General features: G+C 33.0%; 1 protein-coding gene across 1 annotated transcript; it reads left to right on the top strand.

The window, feature by feature from the left end:
• Nucleotides 1-11562: 11562 nt before the first annotated feature.
• On the top strand, nucleotides 11563-14434 carry LOC112803581 (uncharacterized). Its single transcript, XM_025847065.3, has 3 exons — nucleotides 11563-11821; nucleotides 12592-13637; nucleotides 14187-14434. Exons 2-3 carry the CDS (start codon nucleotides 12625-12627, stop codon nucleotides 14401-14403), a joined length of 1230 nt encoding a protein of 409 aa, XP_025702850.1. The 5' UTR covers nucleotides 11563-11821; nucleotides 12592-12624; the 3' UTR covers nucleotides 14404-14434.
• Nucleotides 14435-20161: the final 5727 nt, after the last annotated feature.

Raw genomic sequence — 20161 nt, 5'->3', positions numbered from 1 at the left:
GGGTTAGGGAGCTCTGTTGTAATTTGATGGATCAATTATAGTTTTCATTCTTCTTCCTCTTTCTTTTCTCTTGATTTACTAGAAAGCTTTCGATCTTAATTCAATTGGTTAGTTGTCTTGGGAAAGAAACTCTCCACAATTAGATCTCCTTTGAGCCTTGGAAAAGAGATGAGGAGATCATGCTAGAAATGCTTTCTCATGTTGGACCAAATTGGGATTTGGACGGATATAGTGACATGTAATCCTCCCAATACTTTGATTTGGAAATACATGTGGTATAATCAGTGACCAAACTTCATCTCTTCCCATGAGCAATTAAATCAAGGAATTGGGCAATTGTTCAAGCTTAGAGAAATTGGATTTCCAAGGAATTGGGATCCAATCACTTAAGATTGCCAAGGAGATCAATGAATGCATTGATTGAGGAAGAGATGACAATGAACTTGATCCGGAGAATGCAACATCTCTTAAGCCCAATGAATTCCCCATTTCTGATCTTACCCATTCTCTTTACTTTCTGCCATTTATTTCCATGTTCATCTCCCTAAATCCCCATTTAAGATTTTGCATTTTATTTTCTACAATTTACTTTCCCAACATTTAATTTCCTGCAATATCAACTACATTCTTTTTAGCTCAACTAGCACATCCTTCCAACTAAAGTTGCTTGACCAATCAATTCCTATGGGATTCGACCTCACTCTATTGTGAGTTTTTACCTGACGACAATTCGGTATACTTGCCAAAGGAAAATTTGTTGAGAGGCAAGTTTTCGTGCATCAATTGGGGGCAAAATGCTTCAGAAATCGCTGGTCATGTGTTGCCTTTAAGTGAGTCATGCTGATCCTTCGATGCACACGCATGGGCAACGCGTACGCGTCATCTAACTGCAAGGTAACTATGGCAATTTGTATATCATTTTGAAGCCCCAGATGTTAGCTTTCCAACACAACTAGAACCGTCTCATTTGGACCTCTATAGCTCAAGTTATGATTGATTTAGTACAAAGAGATCAGGATTGACAACTTAGCAACTCCTTTATTTCTTCATGAGTTCTCCTAGTTTGCATGCTTTTCTTCCATTTCTTTCAAGCCATTCTTGCCTTCAAAACTTTAAATCACTCAATAAAACATATCAAGGCATCAAATGAAATTAAAGTGAATTAAATTTAACAATTTTAGGCTTAAAAAGCATGTTTTCACTCTTAAGCACAAATTAGGGAGAGTTTACAAAACCATGCTATTTTTGTGAATAAATGTGAGATAAGTTGATAAAATTCCCTAAATTCAACACAAGATAAACCAAAAAATTGGGGTTTATCAGTAAGTTAGCTAGGATTTATGGATTAATAACAATTATGCTCATTTGACTTACTCTTCGATGTTAAGGATTGACTAGGTGAGATTCCGGTCAGCCATACGGCGGTGAATTTGTTCCCGGGCCTTGTACACACCGCTTGTCACACTATGGGAGCTGGCCATGCCCGAAGTCGTTACCTTAACCGTAAGGAGGGGGATGCCGAAGGCAGGGCTAGTGACTGGAGTGAAGTCGTAACAAATATTCCTTTTTGATTTAAAAAATTTCCTATAATTTAATCTATAACAATTTTCGCATTCAATCCATAAATTCTTGTATTTTTGAGTTTCATCGAGATCTTTAGAATCCTCTCTTTTAGTTAAATTCTCATTCGGGTCCATTATAATTATCATAGTTGTGGTTGTGACAAGGAAGGAATTCCATAACTCATCCCAAGTCAAGGTTCCATTTAAGTTTTGCACCACACTCTTCACTCACTTTAAATCATTACTTGTCCATATTACATAGATAGTTCTTTTATTCCTTTATTAGTTTATTAATTGCAATTTTAATTGTTCTTTTATTTCTTAATTGTTTGCTTCAACCATTGAAAATCCCCTTGCTTCTCACAACCAAAATTGTGCGCTTATTGTCACTAGTTCCTAGGGAAGACGACCCGAGGTTTAACTACTCTCGGTTATTTTAATTTGAATTTAAACTTTGATTGATGGGATTTGATTGCCGGTTTGGACTATACTACAGACAAGGTGATTCTTGTTTTGAGAAATTTTGAACCGGCACAAATCCCCATCTATCAGTTGTACCGAAATAACAAAATGCACAAGAAGAGGAACCTAGGTGCATCCCAAGAAAAAGAGTTCAAATAAAGGACCTTTGGTAGAAATAACAGAGCGTATAGAGTAAAAGAAATATCAACTAACTTTGAAGAATACGGTTTGCGAATAAGAGTAATTCTACTCACAGCGAGCTCCCAAGATTCAAGGATTAGGTGTTTATACCAAGACAAGCTCACGCTAATCCTGGAAGAATCAAGATTCATGCACATAAGAAGTAGAGCTGAAAGGAGGATCAAGTCATTTAAGAACAACACCGGATAGAGCATTAATACGAGTTCTAAAGGAAAGTTTAGGTCAAGTCACAAAGATCCGTTGGCACACTCCTTCTCGCATAAAGTCCCCTGCCGTTCTCTTCCTTCTTCACCTGGCATAACTGGCGCTTCTCCCATGGAAACACTTAGTTGGACAATTCTCACCTGGCATAACTGGCGCTTCTCCCATGGAAACACTTAGTTGGACAATTCTCTCTTCCAGTACTCCCTTCAACTGGATCATAAGTTCTACCGATTATAATGGTATCTTCGCTTGTGGTGCAATCAACACTAATCCGAATTTCGGTACTAAGTCTATCGCAAACTCACTTTCTCTCTGAGATGGAAATTCTGGTACACCTTCAAGAATTGTCTCGGAAACTCTCTCGTGGTAGGAATTTGGTCTCAACTTCACTTGGCTGTTAAACAATTAACAACTAAAGGTTGAATTCACTCTATAACTTTTTCTTGAAGTTCTACCGTCACTGAATTTCAAATAATAACTCCGCATAGCCCTCAACACTCCTGATTCTTTAGACATAATCCAACCTGATTCCACTACGTCACTTTGATCCTTAACCTTCAAAATTCTAGCCACTCCTCTAAGTTAACTAAATATCACTCCGTCTCAACAATTAATAGTCTTCGACTAGTCATCGACTTGGACTTAATGATTATCAAAACTTATCATGCATCACGAATAAATATTACATATCAATGGTATGCAAGGTAGTTAAAAATTCAACTGCTACTTTGCAATTACCTCGGGTCTAACAATCAAATTCAGCTACATCCCGGCCTTTCCTGTGTGGACAATCCTGAGATATATCCCCTGGCTTCCCGCACCGGTAACACACACCTAGTCTGGCCCTGCATGGTCTGTTTGGATAATACTTTTTGCATCTCAGACACTTTAAGTATTCCGGTTGAGTAGTAGTCTGCCTTTCTGAATTCGGCCCCTGACGGTTGTCGTTCCTTCGGTCATTGTTCCAGCGCTGAGAACGTGAAGTGACATAACAACACCTCTTGAAACTTTGGCTCCTTGTGTAATCTTCGTCTTCTTTCCTTTTTTCTTTGTGAAAGATTCCCGGTGGTAACTTTCTACCACCACAGTCTGTCTTGAACTCTCTCCCATTGCTTGACCCGTGTTAACTAATGCCGGATAATTCACTATTTCCACTGGTATCACTGTACTTGGGACATTATTTCCGCCATCAATATCATTACCATCGTCATTGCCAATTCTAACTTGTGTTTCCATCCTATCTATCGCTCGACTGGTTGCAGTAGCAACAGCACCAATGGCAGCAGCGGCACTCGTCATCGCGGTCCAAAATTGGTCAAACTACCTACCAGTATGATTACCTCATTACCTCTCCATCTCCGACCTTGATTATGTCCACGCCCACGCCCATGAGATGCCATCTGGTTCCTATTCACACCAAACAAGTGATATCAAGGTGATCAGTCTCAATATCAGAAGTCTAGTGATTCGAAGTCCTAAATGCATGCTCATGAGCATTCATGCCATATATATCCGTTAAATATCCAAATTAGCACACTCAGAGTATGCCTAGAAGCATAGCTAGTCCGTCCCTTATGCTCTACAAAAATGAACTACTCTGATACCATAATGTAACACCCTACCACACAGAGCTTTACACCTAGGATGTAAATCAGAGGTGGCAAGGTGCTACGACCTCTAAAAATGAAAATATATATAATAATATTGAAAAAGACACAGTATACGAAGAGCCTTGAAACATGGATAAAACAAAATTACAAAATATAAAGCGCAATGCTCAGGAAACGTGATTACTTGCGTGTGAAGAAACTAAGGTTCAAAGGCATAAATAAACAGAAAGTAGGAATAGAGGATCAAGAATACAAAAATAACAAGCTCCTACTCAGCCTGCGAAGCTAAGGCTGGCTAGAGAATATTTATATACATATATACATATCCCAAATCCAAAATACATAGATAAAACCCTAGTTCTCCATAATCCTCTAGGAGGAGCAAAATAAACAAGTATGTAAGAGGAGATTTACATATATACATATATTAAAAGAATAAAGGAAACCCCAAAATGAAAACCACTTCACTGCAGAAACTTTAGACGCCTACCGAGGAGCCTCTCGACCTGCATCTGAAAAACAACAATACAGTATGGAATGAGAATCGGAGGTTCTCAGCATGGTAAAGGTTCCACGCATAAAAGATATAAGGTCCTGGGTATGCTAGAGGCAATCCTAGAACGTCGTCACTCGGTTATAAAGCTTAAGGAACTAAAAACAGAAGCCATAAATGGGTGGTTCTCTAAGGCTTTCTAAACTAAACTACTTCTTTAAATCTAACTAAAACTAAACTAGAAACCTAAATCTCTCTGCCTTTCCTCCGTTCCTCCATCTCCGATGAAATTACAAAGACAGACAAGCAAACAAAGGCAGATACAGGTAAAATACAAATAGTACAAATAGCAAGTATAACAACTAGCATGTTATAAGCAGTTAAGCATTCCAAGTTAATGCACAATCAAACAATTGAAACAATATGCACATGATGCATGCCTGTCCTATGGCTGATGAGGCTCATCTGTCGGTTATCAAGTCAACCCGACAAGTCTGGCTGTTAAACCCTGGACTGTCCGCCGTCACGCGTCCCTATGAATCTATGCATAGCTTTTTCTTTTTTCATTCATAATTCATACATTCATATATATAACTTTACTCAATGGGGGTTACATTCCCAGGAATTTATACGTGCTCGGTCACCCTTACGACGTAAGGTCAACAAAGTATCGAGTCTCAACCTGGAACACGTAGTGGCAAGCCACGGTGCTTTACCCAGGAAAACTCGTATCTCAGATAATCATTTCATATACATTTATTAACATCTCATAATCACTCATTATGGCTGTAAAGTCACTTTATACATCATATGTTTGCATCTTTATACATAGTTTATCATAACCTGGAGCAAATAGGGGCGAAACCACAACCCTTGCGTCTACCCGGAGAGCCTGTATACTAACCAACCTAGAGCAAGTGGGGCGAAACCATAACCATTGCGTCTAACCAGGAGGTACATTCTAATATGCCCACAAGGAACAAAAGAGAGGATCCTAACCTCCCACCATCTCGTTGGGGGCGATTTTACAATACCAGGAGGAATAAGGAAGGGGATCATCACCTTCCACCATCTCTTGGGATCGCACTTTCAAGAAAGAGTGCTCAAATGCAACATTTATTCCTTTCTTTAGCCAGTTTCATAATTGAAATAGTTCATATATATACATATACATAAGCACCCTACCTTCTCATACATTAATCATCACTTCTCAAACTTTCTTCATCCCCAAGTTACAACCTATTCCTAGCTTCATATCATTACTAAGCTTACTAACAAGATATAGGACCAAAGGAATGAAAATAGAAGTTTAGAGGTTTAAAATCAAGTTTAAAACACAAAAATCTCATTTGCTGAAAACAAGGGTCACACGTACGCGTGGGAGTGCATTTCTGAAAGGTCACGCGTCTGCATGGACCACACGTACGCGTGGGCGTGGGCATACGATTTTCTACGCTCGTGTATGCAAGCACTCTACTCACGTATGCGAGATACCCAACCCGAATAGGTTGGTCACGTCGCATGCAATGGTCGCATACGCAAGTTATGCAGAACATTAAAAATGCCGAATGCTGCAGAATTTTCATCTTTGCACTCCAAACTTCCGATACGCATTACTTTTTCGTTTTAAGTCATTTTTCATCCGTTCTTTGAACGGCATAAACTTCACGAACCCAATCTTTATTTAAAACAAGTTTGAAAGAATTTGGTGGTTCGAAAGCCAAGTCATGACTCGCCGAAATTCGACTAAAATTAGTTTTTCACAAAAACTTCAAACCTCAAGTTTTATTAAAAAACCAAACCCACTCCCAACCTTCTATACACATATATTCAGCACCCCAACACCAATTAAATTCAGCACCCCAACACCGATTACCATATTACATCCATCACATATTACCATATACAACCATTCCTCAACTTTAATAAACCATATGCACAAATTTCCTAATAATGTTAACAAAATCATCAAAATACCACCATCCGTTCCTATTTACTCATATCACAATCATCAACTTATCTCCTAACAACCTAGCATCATCAGAAACAATAATCATGCAGCAAACACTCAATTCATATCATGTTCATCATCAGGGGCGCTATGCAATAAACATGCTCATACGTTCCAACTTATCCTATCGTCATCTAGCCTAAGTTTTCACAGAATATTATATATTAAATATATGAAATCTAAACCATACCTTGGCCAATTTTTACATATTTTCCAAGGCACCCACTTAAGCAGAGAGCAATCCCTCAACACCAAAATTCAGCAATTAGATCTCACTCTAATCTTTCAATTAAGCTTCCAACATGTCCAATTGCCTCATATCACATATATATATACACCTAACATATTTATCACAAACATATCCCCAAAATTCAATACCTAAAATACGAAACCAAGTAATTAGCTAGGGTTTTAGAATTCTCACCTTACACAAGCACCAAAGAAGCAAGATTGAAAGTTTCTCTCAAACTAATTCGAGCTTAAACATCAAAATTGAACAATTTTCAATATCGTGGCTTATAAATTTTGAAACTGGAAATGAGGAAATTGAGGAAGCAAAACATGACTTTCTTGCCTTATAATGTACTGGGCTTTGTAGAGCTCAACGTTGCAGTCACATGACAGCAAACAGTGCAGCGATCAGAGATTCGAATCAAAAGTTATATGGATTTGATTGAGAATCAAGGGTTTGGTGTTTTGGGGTTTTCTTCCCCCTTTTCCATTGTTTCCAGCGTGTAAATGGAAATGTTTAAGGGAAGGGAACTGAACTTTTGGCCTTTTATGTGATGGGCTTTGGGCCTGGTTCGGTCTCGGTTCATCAGTTCGGCTCGTTCGGTCTAATTTTGAGCTAAATTCTTTGAAATCAGTGTAAAAATTCTCGTTTTAATTAGCTCTATCTTATATTAATATAAAATTTACATTTCTAATTTTTTTTTATTAAAATTTAATTTATTGACTAATTATTTACTAATTTTCTTTATCTTAACATATATTAGAAGAATAATTTAGGTCAAATATATAAAATTACAAAATATTTTATAATAGTTATAAAATACAATAAAAATAAATAAATAAAAATATTTATACTTTATTCTATGATAAGAATAAATTTATTATTTCACAATTCACATATAATGCACATTTTAATTTATATATAACATAGATAAGGATATTAATGTAATTTTATTCAATTATAATTTTCTCCCTTCTTACTTTTTTCTATCAAAATAAAAGAATTTTTTTCTATTTTGTGGGAAAAAATTGCCATTCAATTCATTGCATAGACGGTTAGAACATTCTCCTTTGAACCGAAGAACAAAACCCTAAATACGACACTCAATGAACACCCTTGTGTTAACATGTGAAAACTCATAAGCAATGATTTTTTAAAACTATGCGTCATTGGGAGGTAGATTTACCGTTTTGGTGTTTTTATATTATATAATTATATAATACTAGTAACTTAATAGGCACGACATTATCATGCTATTCAGCCACTTTTTTTATCGAGTTTAAGAATTTTTTATATTTTATATTTAAAATTATAAATTTAATATCAATAATTGAAAAATAAATTATAAAAACAAAATATCTTATGTATTTAACATGTAAATGTATAAAATAAATAAATTTAAATTAGAAATAAAAAGTAAGATTAAAAAAGAATTACACTGTTATTACGTGTAATTATATCAAGATAAAAACTTACTAACATTATTTATAGATTAGTTATTTATAGATTAGTTATTTATAAATGTTATGAAATTTATTTATTTTTCAGTTCCATTTAATTTAAAACAAATTTAAAAATTTATATTTAAAATATTCTTTATCTCTATGCATAAGTCTAATAGATAAAAAATTTATTTCTTTAATCTTATATTGAACATCTTTAATTATTTTAATATTATTATTTTTTAGTTATTAATTTTTAATTTAATTATTATCTCACTATTACTATTATGTTCCCTTATTTTATTTCTTTTTTTTATTTTCTTCTTCTATTCACTCCTACAACAATTAATTATCACCATATTATAACAATCCGTATTTTTAAAAATCTAAATATAAATAAGTTATAATTTATTTTATTAAGTTTGAACTTTATATTTTTAGAAATTCTTTTATTAAAAGTAATTATATTAATTAAAAGATAGATTGATTTTAAATCAATCAAGATTCTTACGTAACTTTAGTATAATGGAAGTTAGAATTTAGAAATAAAATAATTACACAATTTAATTTAATTAACTGATATTGTGAATAAGTTATGATTTATATTATTAATTTGAGCTCTTCATTCATAGAAATTAATTTATTAAGGAAGATTAAATTAATTTTATGAATACTTTGAATTTAAGATAATATTTTTGCACAATTTTTATTGTAGATGGTTATTTTGTATAATTGAAATTAAAGTTTTCACGATAAAAAAAATAAGAAAAAATTATATGATTTAATTTAAGTAATTAATATTTTGAATTTAAACTGTGTTTTATATAACGTAGTTAATATATTTATTTTAGAATTTAAATTAGATATAATTATTTGAATTATTGGTATATTTTTCATAAAATGAATTATTCGTTGTTAAAATAGTTAGTAAGAAGTTTTAATTTGAAAAGATAAACATCTCTGAGATCTTAACTATTTTCTCATCATTATTTTACACAAAATCTTTTATTGCTTTTCTTGCTTATTTGATTTATGCGTTTCAACAAATAACCATCTTTTACTGTTTGCCTGACTAAATTCAATAGGATAAATATTGATTGCTCAGTTCGACAATTCTCGTGAAATCGACCCTCACTGACCTAAGATATTACTTGGATGACCCAGTCTACTTGCCGGTTAAGTTGTGCGAGTTCTAATTTTACGCACCAAGCAAAGTCCTAATTCAACAAAACAACTGTTGCTTATATACTTTTCGTTTTTCTATTCAGCCACTCGCTGACAAATGCTCTCCATAATCCCATATAATCATCTTTAAATATTAGGTACATGACACTTACTCTTTCTATCACTAATTAATTACAAGAAGATAAATAAAAAAAAGACACAAAAACCAACAATAACATAACATCAACAACTATTATAAGATGAAAGATTCAGAAAAATAACGCAACAACATCCAAAGTGTTTTTGGTCAAAATTAAAGTTACTATTGTTCCAATTACCTATTTCAATTCCAATTAACTCAGTTTAGAACAAAATTAAAGGACATAAAGCAAAAAAAAAAAAAGAATAGAATAAAAACCTAATTACAGAAGTAAGAAGGCTAAGTAAGGAGGCTGTAGGAGAGCCGCGATAACAACACCACCACCCACTGCGACGGTACTTCAACGAGTCATTAAGGATGATCGGAGGAAGAAATATGTTCTGAGTGAAAGGACAGCAGACGCTTCTTGTCCCAACAGCGGCAACAGTGAAGCTTAACAAAAATGAATTTGAGTTTGTTCAAAATTATAGAGAGACAGAGAAAGAAAGAGAAAGTTAAAACTTTCTAACTAATTATAAAGAATCACCACCATCAAAGTTATTAAATTTGAGTGTATTAAGTAAGGATTAAGAAGCAAATCAAAACGATAAATCTAAAAGTTTTCTATTTCTCTTTATTTAGTATTTCACTCTAAGTAACTATTTTTTATGTGTAGTATTCAATGATGAACAAAATAATAAAAAAATTCGCATTAGATTATGAAAATTAATCTCATTCTTATAATAAGATGGCATTATTTCAAAAAATGTAAAATAAAATAATAAAATATAATTTAATTAATGTGCACAATAAAATAAATGTGAAACTTATTTAGTAGCAGTCAAATATAGATTGCAATGGCTGCCTTCTATTCTAAGGTATTATATTAAACTACAACTTAAATTTATAATTATTAGTTAAAAAACTTACAATTATATATTATTTTTATTATTTTAGTTGAAAATAATATATTTTAATATTATTTTTTATGATTACTTGCATCAAATTTTGATAATTTAGGCAAAAATTTTAAATACTTTATCTCTTAATTTTTTTCACAAAACTTCAATAACTCATAAAAGTTAACAAAATAGATAGTTATAAATCAAAGTAATAAACAAGAGTAAAAGTTGTGATAATAATACTTGGTAATAATTAATAAGGATAGGGTGAAGAGAAGGTAGAAGGAGAAGGAAAAAAATGAGAAAAAAGAACAAAGTAATATAATATAGCTATGAGAGAATGACAGGTATGTGTATAGAGAATAATATACACTAAGAGAAAGAATAGTATTTAATATAGTGAAGGAATATAATAAAAATATAAATTAATAATTTTAAAAAATAAAAAATATTATTATAAATTCATATCTATAACAATATATAACTGTAATACATAAATTTAGTGTCCGGAATTTCTTTCCAATATTATCCTTTCTAATTAACTTCTCCGCTTAACGTCGGTTAATACAGAATAAATGAATAAACTTATATAATTCTATCTTCACTTCAAATTTAATGTGGTTAAAAAAATAAATAAATAAATTTATATAATATTTATAAATAATTACTTTATAAATATTTATCTTGATTTTGTTACACATAATAATAATATAATAAATTTTTTAATATCTTATTTAATTTATATTTTTAAATTTTATGTTTTAAAATTTAAATAATTTATAAAATTTTTATATTTTTTTTAAATATTTTTATTCTTAATATTTAAATTATTTTATGAAATCTATAATTTTAAAAATAAAAATATAAAAAATTAATTTTTTAAAAACAATAAAAAAATGATGCCCTTTGAGCGGCGAGTAATAATATTTTTTTTGTTTTCTGTGTTAATAATAATGTTAAATTAGAGGTGGAAACTTAGGTGAAGTCAACTTTATGTAAAGTTAATATCAGAGAATTGTTGACTAAAAATTTAGTCAAATCAGTCAAATTATTTAACGAGTCTCAAAAATCAACTTCGCGAGAAGTCGACTTTACCTCAGTTTTCGCTTCAATTAGATTAGATATTCAACAGTTATATTTGTTAGCGTAACCACTGGGAATTTGAGTTGTTTATACAACAAAATACTATGGCGTGCAACAGCAAATTAGTTATTCGGAGAATGAAACTGAAGACAAGTGAAATCCTTGCAACACATCTCGTCTTCCCTGATTCTGCCCCTCCAAAAATCCTAATCCCTAATTTTTCCTCACATCCTTTTTCGTCGTCTAGAATTCAAACAATTTCGTTATTGCAAAAATCAACATCAAGCGAGCTTTCCCAGTCCATGATCATTTCCAGGTATCTTCCTTACCTTTCCATGCAAAACTCATTTCATTCTTAATAGTAGGTTTTGGCTTCTAAATAATTGGGGTCTCCATAAGGTTTAACTTCATTTTGACTTTCATAATATGCTAGATTTCTTTCTCCAGTTTATTTGCCTGATTTTTTTTTGTAATAATAAAAGCTAAAATTAAAAGATTAAGTATTTATCTATTCAATTTTTTGGATTAAGAAGGTAAACTAATGGAAGTTTAACAATCAACTTGGTGACATTACATGTTATGGGATTATGGAAATGTGCATCTAACTGTTTATTTTCAATAAATTTTTTTCCCTTTAATTGATTAATCTCAAGATGGCTAAATAAGGCTATATGGAAAAGCTTTACAAATTGACAATATTGGATTAAGATTAGGCTGCATAAAGATGTGGTATTTTTTTGTGTTCTTACTCGGAGATATATGAAAATTCCAACATGTTGTTTATCTTTAATGATAAAGAATACTTTTGTCATTCATAGATTATTTTTTAATCGAGATTTCATAATCTAATAATCCTGAATGACCATTTTATTTGCTCTGTTTGTTTAATATTCTTCCTCTTTCATGTTTTTTAAAAATGAAGAAAATGATAATTTGAGGCACCCCCAATGACTGCATCAACTATGAAAATAACCTAAAGTTTGCATTCATCTTCCTGACCATAGAAACTACTTTTAAATTGAAGTAAATTCAGTAATGCATTTGGAAAGCATGTGAGGAGCTAATAATTCAAGAAAAATTATGCAGGGTTATAGAAGAGAAGTAGAACAAGTGTTCGTGATGTCTTTAGAGACCTTTCATTGTGGCGTAGATGATAAATGTGCAAAGAAAAGTTCAGAAACTAGTGAAAGCAATAGGAGTATTAATTCACATCTTGTGATATTTGACTGGAGAGGAACCAATAGACATACTTATTCAAACCCTGAGATCATTTATCGTAGTGGAAGGAGTAGGCATACTAAGTCAAATCCTGAGATAATTGACGGAAGTGAAAGTAGTATTACCTCAGAAAGGAACACAATTGTTATATCTAGAGTTAAAAGTGGTAAGAAAGATACTTCTAACACACAAATCAATGGCATTGAAAGCATATCAAACTCAGCCAGAAAGGTGGATTCTTCCTTTATGTTAGAATCATCAAGTGATAGCTCGGATAATGTGGATATCACCACATCTAGCACATCTAAATACTCATCCAAACATGGAACAAATTATCCTTCTAGTAGTGAGAGCTTTGTCAAATCTGAGCATGGCAACAAACTTGTTGCCACCCCACCTTCATTTCAAGATTATGGTGTCCAGAAGAGGAATGATTTTCCACTAACTGCAAGACCTCCCATCCAGGTGATGGATCGATCGTCAGGATATGATGCTTCTAGGATCCCATCTTCAATATTCGAGAAGCCTGCAAATCCATTGGACTGGAGTGTTGCTTCTAATGAATCATTATTTAGCCTTCATGTAGGGAATCTTAGTTTCAACAGAGACCATGTATTTGTGAATTATGAAGTAAGCATGCCCCATGAAGTCCCCCAATCTGGTGACATAAGTGAGGACATTCATTCTCCCATAATAGAGGAGATCAGCAATGTCACACAGAGTGACGTCGTAGAGAGCCTGCAAATCTACAGAACATCAAGTGCATCTTTCATGATAGAAGAAATTCCTTGTACAGACCAATATGAAATAAAAGATTTATCACGAGCAGAAAGTGACAATTCATCCGGATCCTTGACTGTTGACCTTACTCAAATTACCAGAACCACCCCAAAGCAATCTTTTTCTTTTCCAGCGTGAGTCCATATTTGTTTCTGTTTTTGAGACAATCTTGATTTATTCTTTAATAACTATACATTATCTATATCACATGTCTTGCATATTTTGTTTCTTTTCTAATTCTAGTTGGGTGTTTTGCGTCTGTGGGTGGCTCTCTTGCTGCCATTTGTTGTCATTCTTAAGTGTTTTTGTTGTTGGACATTCTGCCATTTGTGGAACATAGCCCAAACAAATGCTTTGATCTTGACTCTCATGCCTTTCCATCTCCTGTGTATTATTAGGCATATGGTTGTAGAAGTTATACATCTCTTCTATTTATGTTACATAGTTCATTTTCCCATTCATTTCACCTTAAGATTTAATCAAATATAATCTAATCAAATCACATTATCGTAATCATCATCAACATTTTAATAATTCCAAGCATTGTCTATTTTTCTTTCATAACCCTTGTTATCTATTTTGTTATTAGCACATTATTTACAGGATTATATAATTGTTCCGAGATTAACTTTATCTCAAATTGTAGAAACACACTGATGGAAATCTGTTTGGGATTCTTGCAGTTTGATGGAACCAAAAAGAATTAGTACAACAGAGACGGATATTTCTCAACAGATACCATATGAAAAGCAAGAATCATCAGTAAAAGAAACTAGAAAACCAGGAACCAGTTGCTGGAGTTGTCTCAAATCTTGCAATTGGTGTTATTGCTTTCCTTGTCCTTCTTGTGCTTTCTGTAAGAGTTGTTGTAAATGGAATGCTTGTAAATGTTGCAGTTGATTAGTTACTATTTTCATTCATTAGGTACCTACCTTTCAGGTTTCAAATGTGAATGCGCGTCATAGATGTTGGACAAACTTTTTTTTTACTTCATATGTGCCACCATCCATTTTAAATGATGGCTTATGAATTAGTTGTGGGTTTAAATTAGCATTTGGTAGCAATAATAATAATCAGTTGGGGTACATATCCAACTCCATCCAAGCAAGCTCAAAACAAAAACAAAAAAACCAATCTCATTAAATGAAACGTGTATACACGCGCGGAAACCCTCCCCCCAAACGTTACCATTCGCGCTTGAATATGAAACAACGTTCATTCTTCACTGTCGAAACTGTTACTGGAAAATTTCAAATCTCTCTCGAAATCTCTCAAACCTCGTTCGTGTTATCTGCGAAAACTGCCGCTTCTCCAAATTTGCGTCAAGCTTTCGAAAAGAAGAAGAAAAAACAAACAAAAACAAGAATAGAGACTCCGCAAGGTATAAGACAAACTATTGTTATTATGTTCATTTAATTTCGCGCAAAACTCGCATTTCTCCTAGTTTAATTTAAGGTTTAGTGGATTGAGTTGGTGCGTTTAGTAGATCGACTTATTCTAATTCCATTTTTTTTCTCTATAACTAGGGCATACGAATGGAAATGTATTGTTATTTGTTTTCTGTGATATATAACTCGGTTCATTGTAGTTGGTGATTTACATTCACGTGATTGTTAAGTGTTTAGTTAAGTTCTTTTGCATGCAGAAATATTTTTCTTGCTAATTGAATGTTTATCACGTTTTATTCAAATATGAATGGAGTTCAGTTCGTTGGAGTTGGTGATTTATATTCACTTGATTGTTAAGTGTTTATTTGAATTCGTTTGCATGTAGAAAATATTTTTCTTGCTGATTGAATGTTTATCACGTTTTATTCAATCACTCCTTGTGCCTGATTTTACTTTTTGTATCCTTTTCAGGGATTAATAATATCCAAAATGAGGGTTTATGCTGGGGCAGAATCCTTGATGGAGGACGGAGAGGGAGTTGAAGCAGAGTATATCAGGCTCAGCGGTAAATGAACAAAATTAACAAAATAAGAGACCAAGTGATTCAGGCATTTGAAGCCATAGACTCCCCAAGGCATCTGCTTCCCTCTCAAGCCCTTTTTGAAAATTCACATCAGGCAATATAGATAGTAAATTAAGGTTTAGTGGATTGAGTTGGTGCGTTTAGTAGATCGACTTATTCTAATTTCATTTTTTTTCTCTATAACTAGGGCATACGAATGGAAATGTATTGTTATTTGTTTTCTGTGATATATAACTCGGTTCATTGTAGTTGGTGATTTACATTCACGTGATTGTTAAGTGTTTAGTTAAGTTCTTTTTCATGCAGAAATATTTTTCTTGCTAATTGAATGTTTATCACGTTTTATTCAAATATGAATGGAGTTCGGTTCGTTTGAGTTGGTGATTTATATTCACTTGATTGTTAAGTGTTTACTTGAATTCGTTTGCATGTAGAAAATATTTTTCTTGCTGATTGAATGTTTATCACGTTTTATTCAATCACTCCTTGTGCCTGATTTTACTTTTCGTATCCTTTTCAGGGATTAATAATATCCAAAATGAGGGTTTATGCTGGGGCAGAATCCTTGATGGAGGACGGAGAGGGAGTTGAAGCAGAGTATATCAGGCTCAGCGGTAAATGAACAAAATTAACAAAATAAGAGACCAAGTGATTCAGGCATTTGAAGCCATAGACTCCCCAAGGCATCTGCTTCCCTCTCAAGCCCTTTTTGAAAATTCACATCAGGCAATATAGATAGTAAATTAAGGTTTAGTGGATTGAGTTGGTGCGTTTAGTAGATCGACTTATTCTAATTCCATTTTTTTCTCTATAACTAGGGCATACGAATGGAAATGTATTGTTATTTGTTTTCTGTGATATATAACTCGGTTCATTGTAGTTGGTGATTTACATTCACGTGATTGTTAAGTGTTTAGTTAAGTTCTTTTGCATGCAGAAATATTTTTCTTGCTAATTGAATGTTTATCACGTTTTATTCAAATATGAATGGAGTTCGGTTCGTTGGAGTTGGTGATTTATATTCACTTGATTGTTAAGTGTTTACTTGAATTCGTTTGCATGTAGAAAATATTTTTCTTGCTGATTGAATGTTTATCACGTTTTATTCAATCACTCCTTGTGCCTGATTTTACTTTTTGTATCCTTTTCAGGGATTAATAATATCCAAAATGAGGGTTTATGCTGGGGCAGAATCCTTGATGGAGGATGGAGAGGGGGTTGAAGCAGAGTATATCAGGCTCAGCGGTAAATGAACAAAATTAACAAAATAAGAGACCAAGTGATTCAGGCATTTGAAGCCATAGACTCCCCAAGGCATCTGCTTCCCTCTCAAGCCCTTTTTGAAAATTCACATCAGGCAATATAGATAGTAAATAAGTTGTAGTTTCTTTGACTCGTTGCAATTATTACTAATTTGTTTAACTTGTTTAAGAAAGCAAACATTTCTTCTTTAATGTATATATGTGAATATTAATGTAAATGTTAATGAAAATATAATGTTAATGTATATATGTGAATGTTAATGGAAAATCTAATGTTATTGTATATATCTATTGGAACTATCTAGGCTGCTGTTTTGTTCTAACTTCATAGTGAATGGATTCAGGGTATTTATCAAACATTAAGAGCTCCAAAAATACAAATAAACCGAAATTAATACACTAGATGAACCGAAAAAAGTGTATATAGCACTATTATAGAACGCTAATTTGAAAAAAAATGTTTATATCCATATTCAGTTTTAGAAACACCTAAACATCAAGAGCCCCTCTCTGCTGCATACGATTAGTTGATTTTTAATCTCATTTCCCTTCCGAGTCGTGTTCTTTATTTTGGTAGAAAAACCAGCAAGTTTGGAATAATCTTTGTAGAACTTTTCAGTTTCTTCTAGTGTCTTGAAAGTCATTCCAACCTCTGAGACAAATTGTTCATTCACAACACACCTAGTCTACATAATAAACCGAACACATTATTAAAACAAAACCATTGTATAGTACTAAATGAACAGACATTGTCCATTACATAACTTCAAATTCGAACAACAGTCTGCATAATAAACCAAACATATTATTAAAGTAAAACCATTGTATAGAACTAAATGAACAGAACATTATCCATTATATAAATTCAAATTCGAATATTGTATGTATGTATGTATATATATATATATATATATATATATATATATATATATATATATATATATATATATATATATATATATATATATATAAAATCAAATTCGAAAGACCTGCATCTAAAATTCAGAGATTGCATTCCATTAAATTCAATCCAGTTTAATCCAAATAAGAACACCTACGTCTAGAATTTAGCAATTGCATTCAATTCAATTCAACAATAAAAATCTCGTCCGGTTGATTCGATTCAGAAGAATAATCCAAATCACTCTTATTCAATTAATGTGAAGCTGAATCATTCATTGTTTTAATAACCTATTAAAATATGAAAATGAAGAAGATAAATTCACATATCGAAAAAGAAAGTGAAGAAGAATAGGAAGAAGAACGACGAGCAGCAGAAAAGAACGATAAATAGTAGACAAGAAAAAGAAGAAGAACGACGAGTAGCAGAGCAGATCCGAAAATTGCAACCAAATCGTTAACGTTGAGAAGAAGCTTTACATAATTTTAAGACCCAAAAATTTTTGAAAAAATTTATTATGAGCCAATTTCAAATTTATTTATTTATTGGAGATTTTATTTTCAGAAATTATTTTATTAAAAATAATTAAATCAGGTTTTGATAATTAAAATATAAATTTTACTTAATTTCATTATTATTGAATAATTTTCTATACTTAAATTATAAAATTTAGCAACTGTAAAAGAATAAGAATTTTATATGATTTAGTTTAAATAATTGAAATTTTAGAATTTAATAATTTAATTTCATAAACAAAGAAAATAAATTATATCATCTCTAGTTTTAAATTACGATACTTGATTAAAATCTAATTAGCAAATTGATAATTAAATAATATTTTTAAAGTAATTTCAAGGGATTAAATTAGATTTCAAATTAATAAAATATACCCTAATTTGATTAGAATTACCAAATCCTAATTAACCCAAATATCCCCAAATTAAACCCTAATCTCCCTCACACCTACAGCACCGCCATCCACCGCCTAAAACCGTAAGCCATTCACCAAGAAAGAAATGAAGAAAAACAAAGAAAGCAGAAAGGGGGAGTCCGAGGGAGAAGGGAGATCTGGGGAAGGCAGAGGAGAGAAAAGAAGAAGACCGCGCCGGCGCACTAGGCCTCACCCCCGCCGTCACGTCGTTGTCAGACTGTGGAGAGGGAGCATTTGCGGAGGGATCCTTGGGAGAGAGTGACGAGCGCAAGCCAGGACTCGCAGGGAGAAGCCACCGCCGGGCATCCTCGTTGCCGTCACTAGAGATTTGGTCGTCGACGTCGATCGTCCTTGCGCCACATCAGAAATAGAACTACGAATGGAAAGGAGCGCAAACCATAGCCACAGACGGAGAATAAAGAGCGTGCGCGGAGGTGGTGAAGCCGTCGCTGTCACCATCGTGGGTGGATTCACCACTCTGCCTGGTCTCCGTTGCTGTTGAGCTCCAACCGCCGCCGTTCCTGCCACCGTCAAGCCTCGGTTAGCACCGCTGAGCTCCTGCCACCACTGTCATTGAGGAAGCTCACCAGAGTCGCTGGAGGCTGCCGCCGCTCTATCTAGTTCTATTTTGAGTTGTGTAGCCATGTCCGTGGCCACCGGGGACAGTGTTGTGGCTGCCCGAGTTACCGTCAAAGCTGTCGTTGCTTCATTCCTGGTTCCTTTTTGTGCGGTAGGTATTTTGCTCTAAAAACCTCTATGTGTTATTCTGTTATAGATTATTGAGTTCTACGCGACGATTTTATGTTAGGATTGAGTTACTGTTATTAGCTGGTGCCCTTAAGGCTGTTACCGCTGCGGAACATAGTTGGAGTTAATGCCGTTGTTTTCGGACCGAGGGTAAAAGGTTTCCTTTAATGCGTTGGTTCCACTTTTCGAGGTAAGGGATTGTTTTAAATTTAAAATATTTTAGAGTTGAATATCTGATGATTTTAGTGAATTAATGCAAATAAATTAATATCTGTGATTGAAATGATTTTCTGCTGTGATTGAAGTTGTGGCTGAGTTAATTATTGATTTGTCAATTTATTGAGTTTCTGGCGAAAATGACTAAGTATGTTGATTTTGAACGTTTGTTTGAAATTGGTTCTTATTGATTTTTAATGATGGATTTGGAAATGTTAACTTGAAATGTTGGTTTTGATTGAGTCGAGGTTGAAAAGAGGGGACCAGTGACGGGTGGCAAACTCCAGTTTTTAGGGGAGGTGCTGCTGGAATTTCTCTAAGAATTTTGAAGAAGTTTTGGTTGTGATTTCAAAAATAATTTAGATTTAAGTAACTTTAATAAAAGTAGTATGTTTTGAATGTTGTTGAAGATTATTAAAGAGAATTGGATTCTTATGATTTGGTTAACTTATGATTTTAAACTCATTTAATTTCTAATAATGAAAAGAGATTTGATTAACTCGCCAAACACTTTAAAATGGTAAATTGAATATAAATTCAAGGGTTTGGTAATAGGAAAGTGAGTTTAAGGTTTTTAATGAAATTGAACATAAGATTTAAGAGGAAGAAGGTTATTTTAAGAAATATGAT

This window comes from Arachis hypogaea, chromosome 5, assembly GCF_003086295.3.
Source record: "Arachis hypogaea cultivar Tifrunner chromosome 5, arahy.Tifrunner.gnm2.J5K5, whole genome shotgun sequence".
NCBI classification, from domain to species: domain Eukaryota; kingdom Viridiplantae; phylum Streptophyta; class Magnoliopsida; order Fabales; family Fabaceae; genus Arachis; species Arachis hypogaea.
The sequence above is the reverse complement of the archived record's forward strand: the minus strand, read 5'-3'. Positions and strand labels throughout refer to the sequence as shown.